This window comes from Leptosomus discolor, chromosome 1, assembly GCF_034619465.1.
Source record: "Leptosomus discolor isolate bLepDis1 chromosome 1, bLepDis1.hap2, whole genome shotgun sequence".
Lineage (NCBI taxonomy): Eukaryota > Metazoa > Chordata > Aves > Leptosomiformes > Leptosomidae > Leptosomus > Leptosomus discolor.
In genome coordinates, this window is record NC_141391.1 from 93,675,281 (window position 1) to 93,696,660 (window position 21,380).

Genomic DNA, 21,380 nt, shown 5'->3' on the forward strand with positions numbered 1-21,380 from the left:
ATGAGAACAAAATAGTAGATCTAGGTTTGCTTTGTAGGTTGGGAAAGGAGATTTTATTTTTAATATGCAATTTTATCTTTTTTAAGATGTAGCAAAGTACTACTGCAAATTCTCGTGATCAAGCAGGTAAGAACACAAATGACTATTTAATTTTCTTAAATTTATTGTTTGAGTTTTTTTCAATCATTACCCACCTGGAACTAATTTCTGCTGCAATGCTTCAGGTATTCCACAAATCGGATAGATCCAGAGTATTCCCTGAATTCCCCCATTCTCTGCTACAGTAATACTGCTTGGAAAATAAATGAAGAGTGTCATTATGACAGACTGCTGAGAATTTTTTTTCCAAAGTAATCTAGAGTTAAGAGTTGTTGGAGAGGTGAGACTCCATTTTAACGTATGCTGTAATGCTAAACATATCTAAGAAAAACATGAAATAGCATCAAACCAAACCAGAACAGCAATAAATTACACCCACTTAGCTTAGTGTCTTCAAATATTATTCTGTCAGGATACGAGAACATTTGGCCTGATCTATTCTCTCTTATGTCATGACATTTCTGTCAATGTTTCTGCAGTTTATGCATTACATAAACATATCCACAGGAGAATCATTATTAGCCCAAACATATTGAAAAATTAGAGGGATTTAAGAGCTTTCATTTGCTCAGTATGCATAACTGCCCTGGCAGCTAGTACTTTACATTTTCTTTATTTAAAGTTAGAAAAAGTAGTTATTGAAACAGATAAAAGTCTTACCCTAAATCTGCATACTTTGCAGGGTACATTAGAAGCTTATGTTGGTTACTTATTGCCCTCAAACCAGACACTTGATTGCCCTTGGGAGCTACACACAAACAGCCAAAGGGGAAAATGATGACAGGACTGAGTATCCTCAACTACTTTTTCTTTTCCTTTTAGAATAAATTACCTCTTTAAGTCTTTATTTAATTCAGCACAATCCTCGTAAGGCCAGTTTTCACCATTTTCCCTCATTACATGAATTACCACCACAGCCTCATACATTTTCATTGTATCTGGCATGAATAACACTGGGATGTCCAGTTTTTCTTTTGGAGCTAATCGGTTTCCTGTAAGATAGAAGAGATTGTTATCATATTTTGAGAGTTTTTAAAATTATTTATATCATTTTTCTCATGTATTTCCTTTTTTTCTTTTTGATACACTATTTAACATTTTATCATAGTGTACCATTCTCCTGTGATAACAAATTTCATTTTACTGCTCTCTTGCTACAGCCAAATCTCATCTTATAGTAGCATTTGTGGCCTGTCTTCCTGTAATAAGGTACTTTGTGATTATTGAATAGAGGAGTTCACATAAAGTGTTATTTTAGACTTCTACTCACCAATAAAACTTTGAAATGAGACCCAGGGAGACTCTGAAGGCTTGAAACAAAACAAGCATGATTAAGTGAACAGCCCACATTTAATATTCTAAGATTATGTGTAATACATATAAGTCAATCCCATGATGTTCTAGGGCCTAAGTCATGCTTTTTGAGCACCTGTGGGTTGCAACACAAGAGAGCAATACCGTATAAAAGAGATCAATCCAAAAGCAATTGTTCATGTTCAAGACATAACTGAAATATATTTGAAAGAATCTACACTATTATTACACAAGCTATGTCTTTTCTGTATGATTTTTCATCTGATTGATTGTGATGTTTCAAAAAAAAAAAAAAAAAGAAAGAAAGAAACCTATGTTGTCTGTAATGAAGGTGGCCTGATACATTGCGTTTTTAAGGGGCTTTTTCCAATGACTTGCCAGTATGCCAAGTGTCAGAACATCTACTTCAGGGGGTGTTCCAGCTATTTCAGAAATAAAGTTACAGAAAAATTACACAAAGTAGAACAAGGAAATCATACAGACTTTTCTTTATCGAGCTCCTTTGTTTTGAAAAGAATTCTTGACATATGGTGGAACTGACATCTCGGGATTAGAGTTTCAGCTTTAATTCTATCTGTGGAAAAACTTAAGTTATGAGTAACTACTTCTACATTAAGCTTTGAATCCATTTTTGTGATATTTTTTCATGCCTGCTACAATGCATACTGCTATTACAAGTCTATGAGCATTGTTCCCTGAGAATGACTGAATCTGCTCAAGTTAGTATGTATAGGACAAGCAGCATTCTCCTTGTGGTTGCTTCTTCTGATAACCACAGGCTGCTGTGTGCTCAAAAAATGTCAGCAGGGAAACTTTATCTTGTGCTCCAAATGTTCACCTTCCTACAGCCTAAGTGGCTTGAGGGTGAAGACCTCAATGCTGACAGCTGTAGTAGAGTGGTTGATAAGAAAATCGTAACACAGTCTCGGGAAGGACAAGTTGTAAATAACAGGTGAATGCATGGAAAGCTTGGAAAAGAAGGTGGGTGTGGAGGGAGACAGAGTAAAATGATGACAGACAGGAATGACCAGAAGCAAAAACAGTCAAGTAAGTCACAGCAGAGTGGGACAGATGGGTTTGAAAGACAGCTTTCCAAAACACAGGACAAAAGTCAGGACCCTTGATCTGCACTAATCCTCTGCTATTTTACTATAAAGTCTACTGGACATTGCAGCTTTCTCACAATCTGTTGTTGCTATAATTTATTCCTTCAATACAAACAACAATCGAATAAAGATATCCAAAGTAGCTTGGGAAGATCACAGCATATTTAAACTAAAAAATTGTCCTGTCCAGACTGATTACCTTTATGAAGAATCATCTTGTACTGTGTTATGTAGCTACTTCCTGTAGTATATAACCCCACTGGAGTAAACGTGGTTCTCTAGCTGTAAAGCTTTTAGCTAGAAACACTTTTAAATTTAACTAACCAAATTAAGATTGGAAAGTCAATCTTAAATTAGGAAGGTTAGGATTATTTAAAGACAAACCATTCTGTCTGCAGGATTTCTGCCTCTTTCAGTAACAATGCCTCAAGACCTCAAATATAGACCACTGACTCACATACTTATGGATGCTAAAAACAGTAGGAAATTCTTACCTAAATATATCTGCATTTCTGTAGGTAAGAGTTTTAACAGGTAAAAGTTATGGATATTAACCAACTGTGTTGGACTCATAATTGCTTAATTTTTATGTATATGTAGAAGTCCACTATGGCATGCACAATTTGTCTTTGAAATAATTACTTGAAAAGTCTTCTATCTTGAAATAGCTTGAAAATATCATTAAAAATCCATTAAAAATGTTAATATCGAGATTAAAAAAATAAACTACATTTCTTCTTTTTTTCTTTTAATAAAGATTTAAGATTTTTCATTAGATCTTAATCTCCCTATTTGATGCATTATCTATCAAGAACGTAGCCAAGATTTAAAAGATATACTATATATACACATATAGTTGGCAATAATGAGGTCAAAAGGTTTTTTGAAAACTTTCAAAAATTAGCAACAATTTTTAATCCAGTATCTGAAACAACTAATAATAAACTGACCACACACATTGTTGTCAAGCTTCTGAAACATCTGAACTAGGATCCATCCCTCTGGAACAGAAGTCAGCTACAGCACTAATGCACTCCCTCTGTGAGGAAGAGGCAGCTATCCACCATGATTTGCCCACTTTGGGCCTAATCTGGCATAGTTAAGGCAGAAACCTGTAATATTTTTAAATTAGAAGTGTATTCTTCAGGATATATTTGCAATTAGATTGCCTTGAATCCAAATATATGCATACCAGAATAGTGTAACGAGCAACAGGATGTAAGCACTTTGTAACACCCTTATGGCACATCCATAAGTTTCATTTGCGACTCTTAACACATGACAAATAGAACAGACTGCAAACTAACTAGTTATAGTCCATATGCATTGCATATACTGTTTGAACTGTAGCTTAATACGCCTCTTACAGGATACAGTGCCCTGTTTTTTTTAAATAAATTTTAATACAGAACACATATGATAGTATTCTGGGTCATTCTGGCAGAAAATTCATTATTAAAAATCACAAAAAGAAATATTTTATAATATCACTGTTAAACCAGAAAGTATTCACTTTTTTAATAACAAAATTTTCTTAGTAGAAGCTGTTCATAATGACAATAATTTTTATAGAAGTGGGCTTGACTGCAGCTGTTAACTAACCAACTGATCATTAACTGCTAGTGCAGATTTATTTCCTTATGATTTTGCCTAGTTAATAAGACAGATGAAATAGGCCTAATTGCAAAAATCACACATTGCTTCATGCTTCTTTTTTCATCTTCTCATTTAGAGAATGTGGGCCAGCAACTGCTGGCATAACAAATATCTGTGTGGGCAACTTTAACACAAATCAACATTACCAACCAAGTTGCTCCTATTTGCCTGTGGAACTCAACTACTCTGCCAGGGACACCAAAATCTGATAATAACAGCTGATCCCTTATCTTCATGGAAGCATTTACACTGCCATGAGTATCCACAAATTCTTCATAAGAAATCCATAACGAGGCTCTTTTCAGAATAGAGCTGCATCACATTTGGGAAAAAGCTTTGGGCCAGATTTTGATAATACCTTACTTCTCTTCCACTGTCCCACAGGCCAGTGATAGTTAGCAGAGTAAGCTCAGATGACCCTTTAAAAGACTGAAGCCATCTGATTCAAACAGAGGGCTACAATCAGAGTCAACTGCCTTACAGAGAAGCACATGGAGATCTGTGTCCTCTCATTTCTTTTTTAGGTAACCCATTTTTAAGCCTTGCCTCAAGCCTCTCCAAAGGCCAATGGAGAATACTGATTCTGTAAAAGATTCCTAGGGCACTGCATCCTTTGACACTTGAGCCTAGAACTCAAAACTGAATTAGATAATTAAATCAAAACTCCAAACTCACTGCTTCACTTCTATGAGGCACTATGGTTGAGTTCTGTGTAACTTCTGTTTCAGCCCTAGAAAACATAGCACTAAGAGAGCTAAAATTAATTAAGGTAATGAAGTAGTGGATCCCCATAGCTGGGATGTTATTTGGAAGGAATACAGATGGGTAGAAATGCATTTGTTGCCTCTACAGTAGCTTAGGAAAATGTTTAAGAGCAAGCATCCCAGGCGGTGCCACAGTGATAAAATTGTTATGGCAATGAACAAAATATCCTGCAATATATTTAAAAAGAATAATCACCCTCTCATCTAAGCTTATCTTAAAGCCATGTATTTTTCATATTAGTAAGGTGCTTTGATGGCAGTTTTTCTAGATGATGAAAGGATTATCTCCTTGATGAACTGCGCTTAATTCTGTAGCATCTCAGAGTGCCTACTGTTGATTTCATCCAGAAAAACAGCACTCAGTTCCGATTCCCCTAATTGAAAAAGAGAGATGAGGCAGAGCTCACTATGTCTTGTTGAAGTCTGATGGGGAATCATTTAAGAGTGGGTATTTTCATTTGTTGTTTTGGTTTCTTTTTTCTTGATAGTTTCTGCATTAAAATTATTAGTACAGAATAATTTCAGTTAAAACCACAGACAGCCCTGCTAAAATTAGCACTGGTCATATAAATGCCAACCTAGTATAATCAGGTCTGTTTTCTACCATTATCCTCAGAATCTGGAAAGGGCAAACTCCAAAATACTCCCAGAGAGCAGACTGCTGCTGGGGAAGGATTGCTAATTTTCTCTCAAGGAACTCATCCAGAAAAGAAGAACTGATATCAGGCTGTAAAGAGTGAGATATTGTCAGCACTCCAGTAAGTATCTGAAATACATAAAAAATCGGGCCTAGGTATTCTTCACTTATTTTCACCTGCTAGAAGAGATAAAAGCCCGGGTCACATATGAAGACTAAGATTTTTTTTTTATAGTAACTCTTCCAAAATTTGTTCAGTCCTAAATTACAGGAGTTTGATAAAGAACAGACAGCATTTCTGCCTCATGTTATTAAGCATTGGTTCATTTCAGTTTACATCTTTTTTGTTTGGGTTTTTTTTCAGCTTTTTTTTTTGGGGGGTGGGGGTGGGGGTGGGATTTTTTTACCACATAAGGCTGCTTGAAGTTTTGATTCCCTTTCATTAAAACATGATCACAATCCCTTGTTATGGGTTCTAATTACCAAACTGTGAGAATGTAGCAGTCTGTGTTAGCTTTGCTACATCAGTATTCTAACTAGTCAGTCTCAATGAGTAAATATGAATAAAATTTTCTGAATTGACAGCCATCTGACAACAGCCAACAGCCTCCATCTGTGGGCATATTCAAAACTTGACTGGACATGGTCCTAGACAACCTGCTTTAGATCACCCTGCTTAGGCAAGGCAAGGGTTGGATGGACAAGATGATCTCACCAGGTCCCTTATCACCTAAACAGTTCTGTGATTCTGGAATTCTGTGATCATGATAGATAATTATGCTTTGTCTTGTTTCTGGTTTTAAGAACACATATAAAATACATTCTTGTTAGCTAAGCCAGATGGAGACACTTATCTCAGTGAATTCCAGGTGTTATCTTTGAAGAACAGTGCACCTCCAACAAAGTGAAATTAAGAAGGCAAAACAAGTGATCACCCTGGCTTAACAATTAGATTTTGGGCACACTTAAAGGCAAAGCAGCAGCATACCAACTATGGAAGGGTAGCCAAATACCCATCAAGGACTACAAGAACCTTCTAGGGCATTCAGAAATGCAATCAGGAAGGCTAAGGCTTAGCTAGAACTGAAATTGGCCAAAAATATCAAGAACAACAAGAAAAGGTTCTTCAGATACGTGAATAGTAAGCAGAAGCACAGGGAAGACAGTCCCATTGCTAAACAGGGCAGGGAAACTAGTTACATACAGTGCTGACAAGGCAGATGTTCTCACAAAGTTTGCTGATGACACAAAACTGGTGAGGTGGAGAGAAGGGAGAGTCAACTTACAGAGAGACCTGGGCAGGCTGGAAGAATGGTCCAGCAAGAATTACATGAAGTTCAACAAAGACAAGTGCAAGGTCCTGCACCTGGGATGACATAACCGAAGAGCACAGTACAGGCTGGTATATGATGTAGCTGGGAAGCAGATTTGCTGAAAGGGACCTGGGGGGTCCCGGTAGACAACAAGCTGAATGCGAGTCAGCAGTACACTGCTGCAGCAATGAAGGCAAATTGGATCCCGGGCTGCATCCACAGGGGCACTGCTAGCAGAGAGAGATGTGATCATCTGCCTCTACTCAGCACTTGTCAGGCTGCACCTGGAGTACTGTGTCCAGTTCTGGCTCCTACAATTAAAAAAAAAAAAAAGTTGTGGACAGACTGGAGAGGGTCCAAAGGAGGTCCGCAAAGATGATCAAAGGGCTGGAGAACCTGCCTTATGAGGAAAGCCTGAAGGAGTTAGATCTTTTCATCCTAGAGAAGGCTCGGGAGAGAACATATCAGAGTTTTCTAGTACTTAAACAGCATCTACAAAGAGAATGGAGGCTCTATTTTCACAAGGAGACACATGGAGAGGACAAGGGACAATGGATACAAGTTGTATAGGGAAAGGTTTCATTTTGACCTAAGAAAAAATTTTTTTAGACTGATAAAAATCAATGACAGGAACAATGTCCACAGGGACACAGTGGACTTCCTATCACTGGACATTTTCAAGACACAACTGGACAGAGTGCTAGATAATCTCATCTAGGCTCCCTTTTCCATGGAAGGTTGGACCAGATGACCTTTCGAGGTCCCTACTGACCTGAGATGTTCTATGGTTCTATGGTATTTATCCAAAAAGTATTCCAAGATGAATGATTTACATCTCCAAAGAAGTTATAAAACAAAGTTTATCATCTCAAGATGAAAGTTTGAAGGGCACACGTATTGCTAAAATGTCAGTTAGTCATGTATCTTTAACCATATATCAGTGAAGTTCTGAATGTTTTTTTTCTGTATCTGAAATTAACCAGGAAGATAATCAGTTGCTTAGTCTTTCACATCCTCTCAGACATGAAGAGCAATATCCATAAACAAAGTATAGCTTGATCTAAGTTACTATTTCTCAGGGCACATATGTTATGCTAAAAGTCCTATTTGCATCTTCTCTGGGACGCAGAAAATGGAATGTAATGCACTTCAAGTTAGTTCAACACATATACCATAAAGTAACAGAGCTTATACAATAAGGATGCAAAATGCTAAAGGTTAAATTAATCTCATCCTGCTTTTTAATGTTTACATTACCATTTTCCTTCCCTCAGTGCAGTTCATTTAGGTAGGTGAGGTAGGTGAGAAGCATGAGAGATTCCTTTCACAGATGGTCCATAATGTTGTATTTCTAGGAGGACCCTCTGTTTCCTGAATTATGGATTCTTCCACCAAAAGCTAGAGCTGTCCTTTCCCCTGCCTCTGAAAGCTTCACAGTCACAGAATATTTGAAGTTGGAAGGGACCTCTAGCAGACATGTGGTCCAGCCCCCCTGCTCAAGCAGGGTCACCTAGAGCCAGTTACAAAGGACCATGTTCAAGAAGGCTTTTGAGTATCTCCAGCGATGGAGACTCCACAGCCTCTCTGGCCAACCTGTTCCAGTGCTTGGTCACCCTCACAGCACAAAAAGTGTTCCCTTATGCTCATATGGAAGTTCCTATGTTTCCTGTCACTGGGCACCAGTGAAAAGAGTCTGTCTCTGTCCTTTTTTGCACCCTCCCTTCAGGTATTTATACACATTAATAAGATCCCCCATGAGTTGCTGAGATCCTTACTTGAAAAAGTCATGAATATGCAGTTTAGATACTAATAAATCATTTCACAAATGACTGGTTAAAACTTTAGAAGTTGCTTTAAGAAATAAACAGCACAAATAAAGGAATGAATGTTTGAGTCCTTAACTGAAAGGCTTCCCATCATCACTATCCTAAACACACAATAAAAAGTATTAGGTACAGCATGTTTATAAGATTTGTTTGCCATTTTACAAATCTTGTGTTAATACAATTTTGTATACTTCTGGCAGAGTCTTTCTGGCTTATTTCATTAAGAGATTTAATCTAGAAGAATTTCTTTCTGGTACAAAATAATGGATACAAGTTAAACATTCGCTATTTAGATTAAAATAAATGGATTGAGAACAGAGCTCAGTAATTAAATATGTTGTTTCATTTAATGCAATTTATTTTGTTTTTAAACGAAGCATGTCTAAAAAGCCAAGCATATAGTTTCCTTTTCATTTATAAAATTATCCTTCCCTAACTAATAGCTTATAGTGCAGTTGCAGCCCAAATCAAAACCATTATTTTGACAGAAATACCTATTCAATTTATTTATTGTTGAAGTGCAGTAACAACTAAGCTTACAAGGGTCAGGCACACTGAGGGAAAAAAATGTTTCTAAGTACAGTAATCTACTTCTTTGGTGATAACCAAGACAAGAAAATTTACACTTAAGATCTTTAACTCTGAGAAAATTTCAAAAAATACGTGTAACAGAGATCATGAAGATCATACTCTTTTATTGAGGATAAATAGACAACAACTTTTTAACCCCCAGTATAAGATTATCACTTAATATATTTCAGAACAAAGTCTCCACCACTTCTATATCACATCTGATTATCAGATTTGGTATAAGAATGTTCTGCAGAAATTCAGAAATCACATAACCTCCTAAACTGGTTTATCACAAAACATCTGTCTTATCTCTGAAACTCTGGTACCTGCAACTTTGACTTTGGGTAGGTGTGACAGACCTAAAATCTAAAAAATCCAAATCTAAAAAAAAAAAATAAAACAAATTTTCCATCTCTGCTGTTATCTTATGCATTTGTCTTGTCAGCATGGGATATCTTTGCAGTTTCCCTTCAGAGGTGCTGTGACGATGGACTTTGGGTGCACTTTACAGAAATTCAGTTGGCCAGCATGTTAGGAAAACATATCTGAATGGTAGGAGATGAGAACAGTAAGAAAGCAAAGTTGAACAGCAGTACAGAGCAACACATAAGACACGTCAGAGAAGAATAAAGAATTGTAAAGGCAGGAAATAGTGATCAATAGGACTGGAAAAACAAACAAAACACCTGAGGGACCAGCAAAAGGGTAACAGACATGGACAATAACTTGCAAAATGATGCTATGGCAGAGAGCACAATGAGTGGAGGAGGCCAGACTGCATTCTGTGAAAGTCATTTGGCAGAGGGAATGCCAAATAAATAACAGTAAGAACTGAAGAAGAATAATTAGTAATAAGAGTAGTAAAAGTTTTCTACTTATCTTACAGTCCAACACTTTTTCTAAACTTTATTGGGGGTTGCCAGTTTCTTTCGCTTTTTCCTTCCAAATATCTGATAGACAGTAGATCTACCCCATCTTCCTTTGACCATTTTATACATTTGAAAATTGTTATCATCCTTATTTCCCCGATGACAACTTTATGTTGATAAAATTTTGCGAGATCATTCAGGCACCCAAAATCTAAAGGTCTGCTTCACAATAATGTCCTAGATCCAAAGTCACAGAAAGCAGGAGGCATACTGCAATGTCAAAGGTAAAACTCAATACCTCTTCTACAGCAGCACTGTATCACTATACAATGAATCAATACATCTTTTATCTGAATTTGTGACACATTAAAAAAATAGACCAGTAAAAACTCAGTTACATTAGCTCAATTGGTCCTACCTTAATCAAATTTTCACTATATTTCTGCACATATTTAAATATAATTCTGAAATTCTCAAGAGAGATTAATTGATAAATAATGACATAGAAGAAAGACCAGAAACACAACGTGAATGGAGCAGAGTTGATGAGGTGAGTGGAGGGACAGATAGTAATATTTTTTAGAAACAAGATCTTACATGTTCTGCCCTACTATAGTAACAGGAAAACTATGGCCCACTCAACATCTCTCCCCCTAGTAAATGCCCTAGTGAATTAACTGTGTTCTGTATATAACAAAACAGTCTACCAGGACTTAATAACCTGCCTAAAACCTTAACAAAAACTAGAAAATAATCACACAAATATTTTGAAAATGCAAGAGCCACGCAAGAAATGTCATATGCTTTGTAAACAAGTGTGGCTTTTATTTTAGTGCCCAGGCACATAAAAACCACCAAACTTTACCCCTTCTCTCTTAAAGGAAGTTCATGTTACCCTATGATAAAGTAGTAGCAAGTAAATTAAGACTATGACAGCTTCTGCTTTTCTTAATCTTTTTCTAGACCCAAAACCACGCAAAAATGTCTTGAGACCATGGTTGAAAGGAAATTGTAATTGCTGAAACTAAAGTTCAGGCATAACTTAATTTTTGACATATGTCAAATATCTGATTAGTTTTGACAGATATACTTTTACTTTAATTTTAAACTTTTCTTGGATATACATATCTCTTAGTCCAATCTCTGAAAGCAAAGTCAAGTTCTGAAACTATGGCAGATTTTAATCAAAATCTGCAAAGCGTTGTGAAATCAGTAATGACACTGGTGTTGTTACATCTTTCTGCTTTTTATGTACAACCAAAAATTGTACTGCTTGTTACAAGTTTCCAGGAGACATATGACATTTCATGTAGCTTCAGTAACCGGAAACATACATGCGTATATATGTCTCTGACTGTTGTAAGTGGATGGGATAGAATGATTAGTCAGCACTTTTGCCTTTTCCAAAGTTGTTTCCTTGACATAGTATAAACTTTTGAAACAGACAGTTTAGTCATTATTCTCCAATGTGAGTCACATATATATATTTCTTGAGTTATGCTTTTTCATAGTCTTAAAGTTTATACTCTTCATTATTTGAGGTTTACAGGTTTCTGTAGTAAGGCGAAATTGAGCTCTACACTGGTCTTTTGGTTTCTTAATACTCAAGAAAATGCACAAAGTTAGTAAGAAGAATTCCTCTTGAAAAGTAACTCTTGCCCATTAATTTGACTTGTGACATAAAACAGTAGTTCTGTGAATAATAGAACCCACAATATGCTACACATATTTCATGGCTAAATACTTCCCATAGTAGGAATATTGTTTCTGCTGGAGGGAACGCTTCTGTAGCCCAGTAAATATGGTTTATTTCCATTGCCATTAAAAGGCTTTTAATGGCCTTACAAGGCAGGGTCTGAGGATTAGATTGACATTTGTCTTGGCATAAGTTTGTTTTAGCTTCTTTTACTTATGATATCAATTGTTTAGCATCAGATTTGGTTTAGGATATTCTGAGTTTATAGAGATATGAGTAAAAATCTGTGTAGACTGAATTATCTATAAGACTATAATAAAAATTGCTTTGAAAGACTGTAAACACAGGATGGTACCAGACGTACAAAACTGTAAACATGAATTACAACAATCACTACAGGAATACAATTTTGTTAAACCAGTTTAGATAAAGCACAGAATAGAAAACTGAATAACTGTGAGCCAGTAAGGAGAAAGTTCACTTATGAAGACTGTGTTAAGATAATGCATAAAAATTAATCCAGCCAGATCCCAAAACTGTTGAGAAACGAACACTTTACTAGCCCTCCAAGCAAAGAAGTCAGGGCACTGACAGCTCTCTGACATCCTCATCCAACATCTGCACCTGGGGAGGACTGATGCTGTCAAGCTTAAGACCCAGAGGGACACCAGAAGGATGAGCATTACACCAGAAATAAAAGGGTAGATAATAGGAAAGGTTTTCTGTGTAACAATTTTAAATATGTTCACAGAGGCTTTTCTGTATTATTGTTGACTATGAATGGTAGTATTATTTTAGCTGGACTAACAACAACTTTTATTAGCCTGTCAAATTAGACAAGAATTTTTGTCTCCACTTAGGTATGGTTTTGCCCACTGTGTTTTGTGCGCAACATCCTAAAACCTAACATGTGGCAATGCCTGCCTCAATGTTAACCTCTGAAACTTGTCAACAGACAATCTCTGGTTTCAAATATTCTGAAGAAATTAGTTACACCTCTTATTCAACCTGAAAATAAAAGGCATCATGCTTAAACGAAAATATGTAGTCAAGCTCCTACCTACAAAGCAGAAGAGCAAATAAAATACAAAACACAATTCTAGATTACTTACATTTCACTCAAAATCCTTAGACAGAACAAAGGTTTTTAGAGCTGGGGGTTCAGTCTTTATATAAGCTGTTCTAAATGTTGTCCCTTAACTGAAACTTTGCTCCTACTCTCAGCTTTGCAGTTGAATTGCTTTGTCCTTGTCCCTACAGGTAAAATATTCAAAGCTGAATATTGCTGCAATGTAACTGAAGTATCTGGGTTTTGGCTAGGAGCTGATATTTTCAGAGAATATCCTCAAGGCTTGAGACTTCTATTGCCCTCAAGTTACTTCTCTCTATAGAAGTTTTATTTCACAATTTTAAGTAGTTTCTTTCTCCCAGAGAGCAAAAAAACCATTTCAAAACCTTTGTTCTACTGTGTTTTATATATTACACATATAAAGTAATACCATCTGCAAAACAAGTTTGTTTGCTTATTTGGTTTTAGATGTATTGTGGACTTTCCACAGAGATAACATATAAGACACTAACAACAACAGCAATAGACAACTTGGTACTTAAACCAAGCAGTCTTCCCTTCCTAATGCTAGCTATGAATTCAGGATGTTTCCTGTGGCATAATGCAAATGAAAAAAATCCCAACAATTATGCACTCTGAAAACAAGGTTTCAGGACTCAATTTATAAAACTTTATGTAGGAAAAGAAAATATCTCTCTGAAGACAAAGAAACTTCATTTCTTTTGCATTTATTAGCAAGTCATTTTGATTACTTCCTTGATCCAGGAGAAAATGAAGTCAAATAATGGCCTAGATGTCATTGCTGTTGGATTTTATTATAGCTTTATGAGTGAGCACTGATTCAACTGCAGCAGCCTCATGCAGAGGCCAGCAATCACATGTCCAGAATGACAATTTAAAGAATACATCTTATATTCTGACTGTTATCGTTGCCATCCAAAACCTGCTCCAGTTTATCAAGACTATCACAGAAGAGTAATTTGTTCCTAGAGGAAGTAAAGAAAAAACCATCAGCAATATCCTGTAGCAAGAAACTATGTTGAGCTGTCAAGTGCCTTTCTACTTCAGAGACATTTTGGATATTTATGGCCAAATTGGTAATTCACACCAACTTGTTTTTCTTTTAAGAAGAAATGCTTTCTGACAGAGCCCATATATACTGTATGTGTCTTAGGTCCATAGGTCTCAAACTACAAAATTGATTTTTCAGACTATGAAAATTCTCATATCTGCACAATATCATCTTTTATTTTCAGTGTCATCTTACATGCTATTTATGTACATTTCTGCTATTCAGTCATACCATGTAAGGATGTATCAGTTTAGACATATGTTCAGAAACACTTTAACCATACTGCGAAGATCTGGCACGTGTTGGATCTGTTAATGTGGCATGTAGCTGCTCACCTGTCAGACTCAACTATAGATACAGTTTATATTTAAATATTATGAAGATTTCATTGAAGTCTCATAATATTTCATCCCTTGAATTCTTGTGGTTAATATGATATTTATTGTGATTATCCTGGTTTCCTGAGGGGTAGTTGAAATGCAGCATGAGTTTCCAGTCATAAAGACAATTAGCAGTTCTTGGTTGGGTATTGTGCATTGCTTCCTATTGTGTGAGAAAGGTTAAAATCAACACTGTAGTCCTAATTTAGGGTGAATCCTAGTCAGTATTCCAAAAGTCCAATAAATATATGAGTTGGTGGACTCTTAAATTCTGAGAAGCATACAGAGGGATACATTTGGGAACCTCCAGAAAGAGAAGAAAAAGACAAAATGCTTAAAAGCAGACATGTAGGAAATCAACCAGACTGGAAAGACTTGCTATGGTAGGAAATAAAAAAATCAAATAAAGACCCCCAGCAGAGAGAGAGAAGATGCCACTAAAAGTGGGAATTACTATTAAGATACTCTGGAAGGGATCAAGGACCCAAATTATTTGACAGTGTCAAGGTGATTCTGAATTGTACTGACACAGAAGATAGGTTTTGGATGACTGAATAGTAAACAGGAGCTGCAGTGTTTATGAACAGAGGTGGCTGCTGCAGATTCTATACATCTCTGTGAATCCAGAAATGGAAATCATATGTAATCCCCAACTCAAAAGGAAAGATGACTACCAACATCAACATTTTCATATAAAATACAAAACAAATGTCTACAATTTAGCTTTTACTTATTTTTGCACAAACTGCTTTTTTCAGTTATAGTAAAATATCAGTTATTTTTCTTTTGATTCAGGAAGGAAGAAAACAGACCATCATTGATGATTCTTTTAAAAAAACATAGTTAAAATACAGTAGTGGAAAAAACTGCATGAAACCAATACCTTTCTGGAATAGGAAATAGACATTTCAGGTCAGTAACTACAACTTCCACTGACAATAACTTGTGATGAGATGACTGGGAATTAAAATTTTCATGGAAGTAACTTAACCCATTAGGATTATCCATTTTACATCTGTCAGTGAGAAGCAGCCAGCCTTCAAATCTAAGGCATTTTCCTTTTCCATATGGTTGAGATCAGTCCCTAAAGCAGCTCAAGGCATGAGTGATTTGCAGTCAAACATTGAACAAATGTAGGGACAAAAGCTTTTGCCAAGAGCTGTTTGTAATAGGTGTCAGCTGAAGAAAAGGTGGAGAAAATAAATCCTTGTGTATAAAGGTGACAGTGAAGAGATCTTCAAAAATTGTCATTTGGTATCAACTTAAAGGGAAAAAAAAAACAGAAAAACTTATTTTCTGATATATGGCAGCAAGGAGTTTGAGAAGAGCTTAGAAAAGAGTTTAAAAAATAGTAGTTCAAATTTTCTACAATCTATAGCTATTTCAGAGGGAATATGTTGGATGTCCAAACTTAATTCATTATTATATATTTTCCTTTTTTATAAAGACCACAAAACTTAAAAGAAAATTGTGATTCTTTAGAGGCAACAGACTGCAATGGTTATGTGTAAAGAAAAGAAAGTTTGTACAGTCCACATCTATTGACAGTGCTTGTTTTCTTGCCCCTGTTTTCATCCTGAGGTAGTAAAAGTATAAGCAAAATAATAGAATGGAAATTCTGAAAATGTTAATTCAGAAATTTCAAAGGATTTTTTGCCATTTTTTGTTTAATCAATGCAAGCATGTTTAAAGGATGTTTATTTATCCAGAACTCTGCAGAGATTTTTTTCATTTTTTTAGCTGCTAAATATTTCAGTCATTGTGATATCTAACTTGACCTAAATACACAGGATTTCTCAGAAATCATTTGAAAAATCAAGGTTCAGCCTCAATGACTCTTCTCGAACAAGCTCTTCTTGAAGAGAATTTAATTAGAAAAAAATACATCCCCTTGATTTAAAATTCATCGGTGATGGTGAATCCTCTCCATTTCTTTAAGAATTGTTCTGAGAGTTGATTAAGCTCATTGTTAGAAGCATATTTCATTTTGTGTTTAGCTACTGAATAGCATTAACCTGGCTTCAGTCCCTGCTTTTTCCTGTTAGAGTGAACACTCTTCATCACCAACATTCTGTGTTTTAGTGAGGTGGAACAAATGAATCGTCACCAAAATTCTCTTTGGTCAGCTAAATAATTTGAGATCACTGAATCTCTCAATCTTTTCTCAAAACATTTAAACATGCTTGTATTGCAAAGATGAACACCTGTAGAAGGCCACACAGGCTAACTGACATTGTGTATCAAACTGATTGACTCTATACCTAAATAGGTTTCAAGAAGTTTGAAAAACCACCTGTATTTCTCTAATCGATAACAGGCAGAAGTACAAAACAGTAGGGAAAAAAAACCCAAACATTTCCACTTAATACAGAGTTGGGAGAATTAGTAGATCCAAAGACCAAAAATAACATAAAAATTCGTTCTTGATTTGGAAAAGGGACAAAACAATAAGAAGAAAAGACTTATAGTTCTTGGTGATTTTAGACCTGAAGAGATGTAAAGCAAGCTGGAAAGATAAGGATCATCCAAAATTTCCTCAACAGCTACTGACATGCTATTATATTATGTATTGTAGTCTTGTGCTATTCTGTGTGATAAAATTTAATTGCTTGTTTGTGCAGGTAGAAAACTTAACGTGTTATTCATACAGGTCTGAATAACAGTTCTTTTCAACAATCAACTTCTTATTTTCCTATTTAATAGAAAAGAGAAAATCATACACAATGGCTCAAAAAAAAGGAACTGTAACAGCCTCTAACAGGACTGCACGCAACTCAGCTTATGGTTTCTGCTTGTTGTATGTAGCAGAGGTAATAAAAATAGCAGCAGATTTCAGGGATTAGCTTACATTATTGGTATTCATTATTAAAAAGGCAGAGCTACTTGTAATTAATAGATATAAATTTTTATGGGCTATTAACCTTTGTTTTATCTTAATATCTATATGAAGGAGAAAATTATTTAATTTATAAGGGATTTTCAGTGATTGTGAAGCAATCAGATAAAAGACAATTCAACATCAAAAGTTGTTGCAATACTACAGTTTTCACTTCAATGTACAAAACAAGGATATTTAATATTCACGTTCTTATAACACAAGCAGGTAAACAAGGCAATTGAAAAATATGATTTGCATTGAAGTTCATCCATTACAAAAAATTCTTATCTGTCAACTAGACTGAATTTCACACCTTAAAGAGGAAGTCAATAGTTCCAGTTTACAAATTAAAGAAAGTGAGTAACATCAGGAAGTTTCGTGGACTTGATGGTTGCATGGAATAGTTTGCATTCTAAGTCTCCTTTTAGAGTTTGTATGAAAATTGTTTTCCAAATGCTTAGTCAAACAATTTTGAGAAAAGAGGATTTGCTTACTTTTCAAGCCTCTGGGTTTTATTTTGGAACAGTCACGGCTTTAGTATGGGAAAGCTTTAGTACACCTCTACCTCTGTGTTAAAATGGATACAAGACTAAATACCTTCCCTCAAGTAAGTGTAGACTTGTGAAAATAAAATTATCAAGTACCTTAACAAGTGAAGGCGGGAAGTACTTAAGTATCAGTGCATTTTCATTACCTACTTAAATTTTAAAGGTTATAACTACTTTTTCAAATACAGTTTTGACCTAAAATAGCATATTAACAGTAATACTAGATGTGTCAAATCCTTAGGCATAAACCACTGCATGGTAAAATTAATCTCCTAACAAGAAGAGCCACATAAATTAAAACACTATTCCAACTTTGCTCTCACGAGCCTTCAAACATATTGTCATCTCAAAAGGTATAGCTACCAACAAGAAAGAAGTTCAATTTCCCTCTCAGCAGAGGATACTAGACCAACTGACTATGAATGTAATGAAGCATCTTATGGATGTTATTAATAGAAACTCTGATGTCCAATGAAGAATTTTGTGTTGCATGCTTCAATGGTTTTGAGATACTACTCCTTGTAATAGTAAATGTCATGATTCAAACACTTTTCATCTATTTGTAACATAAATCTTTGTTCTGCATTTCCCTAAGAATATCCAAATTATGCCCTATACTTAATATCAAAATCCCTTCTGTTGCCTTATATACTGTGATTTATGAATAGGATAAGTATCAAATAGAGACAAAGACTGAGTTACAGTTAAAGCACATCCTCCTTTTTCACACACGGCACTAGTGTCCACATTCTTTTTTTTCCTGGGCTGGTTTGTTTTTTGGGCAGGTTTTTTAGCCTGGTATCAGTGATGCATTTAAAGAACCATAGAATCATTGAATCGTTAGGTTGGAATAGACTTCTAAGATCATCAAGTCCAACCGTCGACCTAAAACCACCATGCCCACTAAACCACGTCTGGAAGTACTACATCAACACATTTTCTGAAAACCTCCAGGGATGGTGACTCCACCACTTCCCCAAGCAGCCTGTTCCAATGTCTAACCACTCTTTCAGTAAAGAAATTTTTCCTAATGTCCAATCTAAATCTCCCTTGGTGCAGCTTGCCCATGCCGGCTGGGCCCAAGTCCCTGTTTGTCCTGCACATGCTACGTGAGCACCCTCAAGATGAATTGCTCCATAATCTTCCCCAGCACCGAGGTCAGGCTGACAGGCCTGTAGTTCCCTGGATCCTCTTCCATCCCTTCTTGCAGATGGGAGTCACCGTCACATTAGCAAACCTCCAGTCATCAGGGATGTCTCCTGTTGACCAGGACTTTTGATAAATGACGGAGAGTGGTTTGGCAAGATCCTCTGCCAGCTCCCTCAGTACTCTCGGGTGGATCCCATCTAGCCCCATAGACTTGTGAATGTCCAGGTGGCAAAGCAGGTCATTAACTACTTCCTCCTGAATTATGGGGGGTTTATTCTGCTTTTGGTCCCCGTCTTCCAGCTCAAAGACTGAGGCAAAGAAGGCATTAAGTACCTCAGCCTTTTCCTCATCCTTCCTCACCCATGACAATGCTCCCCTCTGCATCCAATAGACGATGGAGATTCTTCTTGGTTCTGTTTTTGTTGTCTCTCACAACAGTGGCCAGCCTGAGTTCTAGTTGGGCTTTTGCCTCTCTAATTTTCCCTCTGCATGATTTAACAAGATCCCTATACTCTTCTTGATTTGCCTTCTTCCAAGAGTCATAAACCCTCCTTTTTTCCCTGAGTTCTAGGGAAAAAGAAATAAATACTGCTTAAACCTAAATATTACTGTAAGATACAAGATCGTTGCTAATGTTGATGAAAAAGTATCAACCTGATCTTCATGTAAACAGGAAGGGTTTCAGCATAAATATTGTGAAAGCCAAAAATAAGGTCCTGTATGCATCATAAAAAGTAGAAGAGAAAGATAACACAATTTTTACTGAGACTTACATGAAGAGGAAAGAGGTACCAGTGATACACATTCTTTTTGCAAATATACTCAGGCAGATACAATCCCAAGGGCTTTATCAAGTCAAAATAGGCCCTGCCTAATCATTCAGGCTTTGTGACAGAAAAGTAAATCAGGGAACCCAATTCACCCTGGCAACTGAAAGATATCAATTTTTAATGAGAAGATGAATAATTTATTATCTCTCCGTAAAAAAAAATTTAAATAATTTGTTAATCTTCGCAATAGTATGACAAAATATCTAGGGAAGAGAATTAAAGTAGCGGAGTAATAAGGATATGATGTTCATTTTAATTAAATTATTCCTCCCCTACAGAGAACAGTTTTAAAGTTCCCATTTGTCAAGAACTGGAGCTACAGTATTATTGACCCCGGTTATATCTTGCGAACAAGGAGAAATATATAATTTCGAGGTGAACATACAGATAATGGCACAGTAAAGTATTTATCAAAATAATTAAACACACAAATAATCCCACCTCAATTCACACCACAGCAACTAGAATACATGCCTAACACCACGTTTACATTTCCTGTAATTTCAGTGCAACTGAAGATGTTTAAATTTAAATTCTTTGCTATTTAAGAATTGTCTTACATACCTGAAATTAAACATACTCAAATATGTTACTGAATACAGAACTTCATCTATCAGTCAGAACTGAACAAACTAAATTAATCTTTCCTTATCGTGAATAATTTCTCTGACTTCTGAATGTAATTCTTAGCAGACGTTTATTCAGTTAATCACATACCCTACCACAGGACCAAACATATTATTTAAGTGTGCACAAAACTTATTAGAGGATGCTTAGCAGAGAGAACACAGGATAGGAAACAGAAAGACCACAGTGGATGAGGGAGGAACAAGTATAGGAGAATAAAGGTAAAAGAGGTTAAAAGATGCCAGTCATGTAAGGAGCTGCTGGCCAGCAAAGTTATCTGACAATGCCTGAGGCTTGATCACTATCATATACTTGTATTAAATCCTATGTCTATCTTCTGTGTAAGTACACTCCCTATTCTGAGCCTCTGTGCAAGCTGGACAGTGCCAAAGTTCATACTGGACTAGCCAGCAAGTAGAATGAGGCCTGATTGCAGCTACTGCAAAGACTAAGTCTAAGATCAGTCATTGGAGAGAACAGCATTTTGCGTGGGTGGTTGGGTGTCAGCTGCTACCTAATATCAAGTCAGACTAGCCGGCAAGTGGCAGGAAGCCAGCAACTGGAAAGACCCAATGGCAGGACCAGTGATCGAGTAAAGGGCCTACAGACATCACTTAAATCTGTGTTAGTATTCAAGAGACCAGCAGAAACGCATATATTCATGAGCTGAGTGAGTGAAAACCTGTGTATATTCTGCTAGTGAACTTTGAGCTGCACTAGCCAGCAAGTAGGAGCAAACCAGCATCCAGAAAGACCCAAGATCTGAGCCAGTGACCCAATAAGGAGCCTAGGAGTCAGACAAGAGTACTGGAGAAACTTAAAATTCTATGTTAATATTTAAATGATCTGGAGGTGTGTAGGTGCAATAATAGAATGAAGGTGTGTGCATGTATCTCCAGCACAATGCAGTCCTAATGAGTCAAACACCAGTAACAGCACCAGGCTGCATGTGCTGTTCATATTTATGTGGATGC

At 36.2% G+C, this 21,380-nt stretch overlaps 1 protein-coding gene across 1 annotated transcript in view; it reads right to left on the reverse strand.

Annotated features, from left to right (window-relative positions):
* Positions 1–21,380, reverse strand: part of CFAP47 (cilia and flagella associated protein 47) — a 345,415-nt gene that overhangs the window by 40,123 nt on the left and 283,912 nt on the right. Inside the window, exons 58-59 of the mRNA XM_086482089.1 lie at positions 932–1,091; positions 195–292 (exon numbers count right to left, since the gene is read on the reverse strand). Of these exons, the coding sequence (XP_086338215.1) occupies positions 195–292; positions 932–1,091 (258 nt within the window). The remainder of the gene's footprint in view (positions 1–194; positions 293–931; positions 1,092–21,380) is intronic.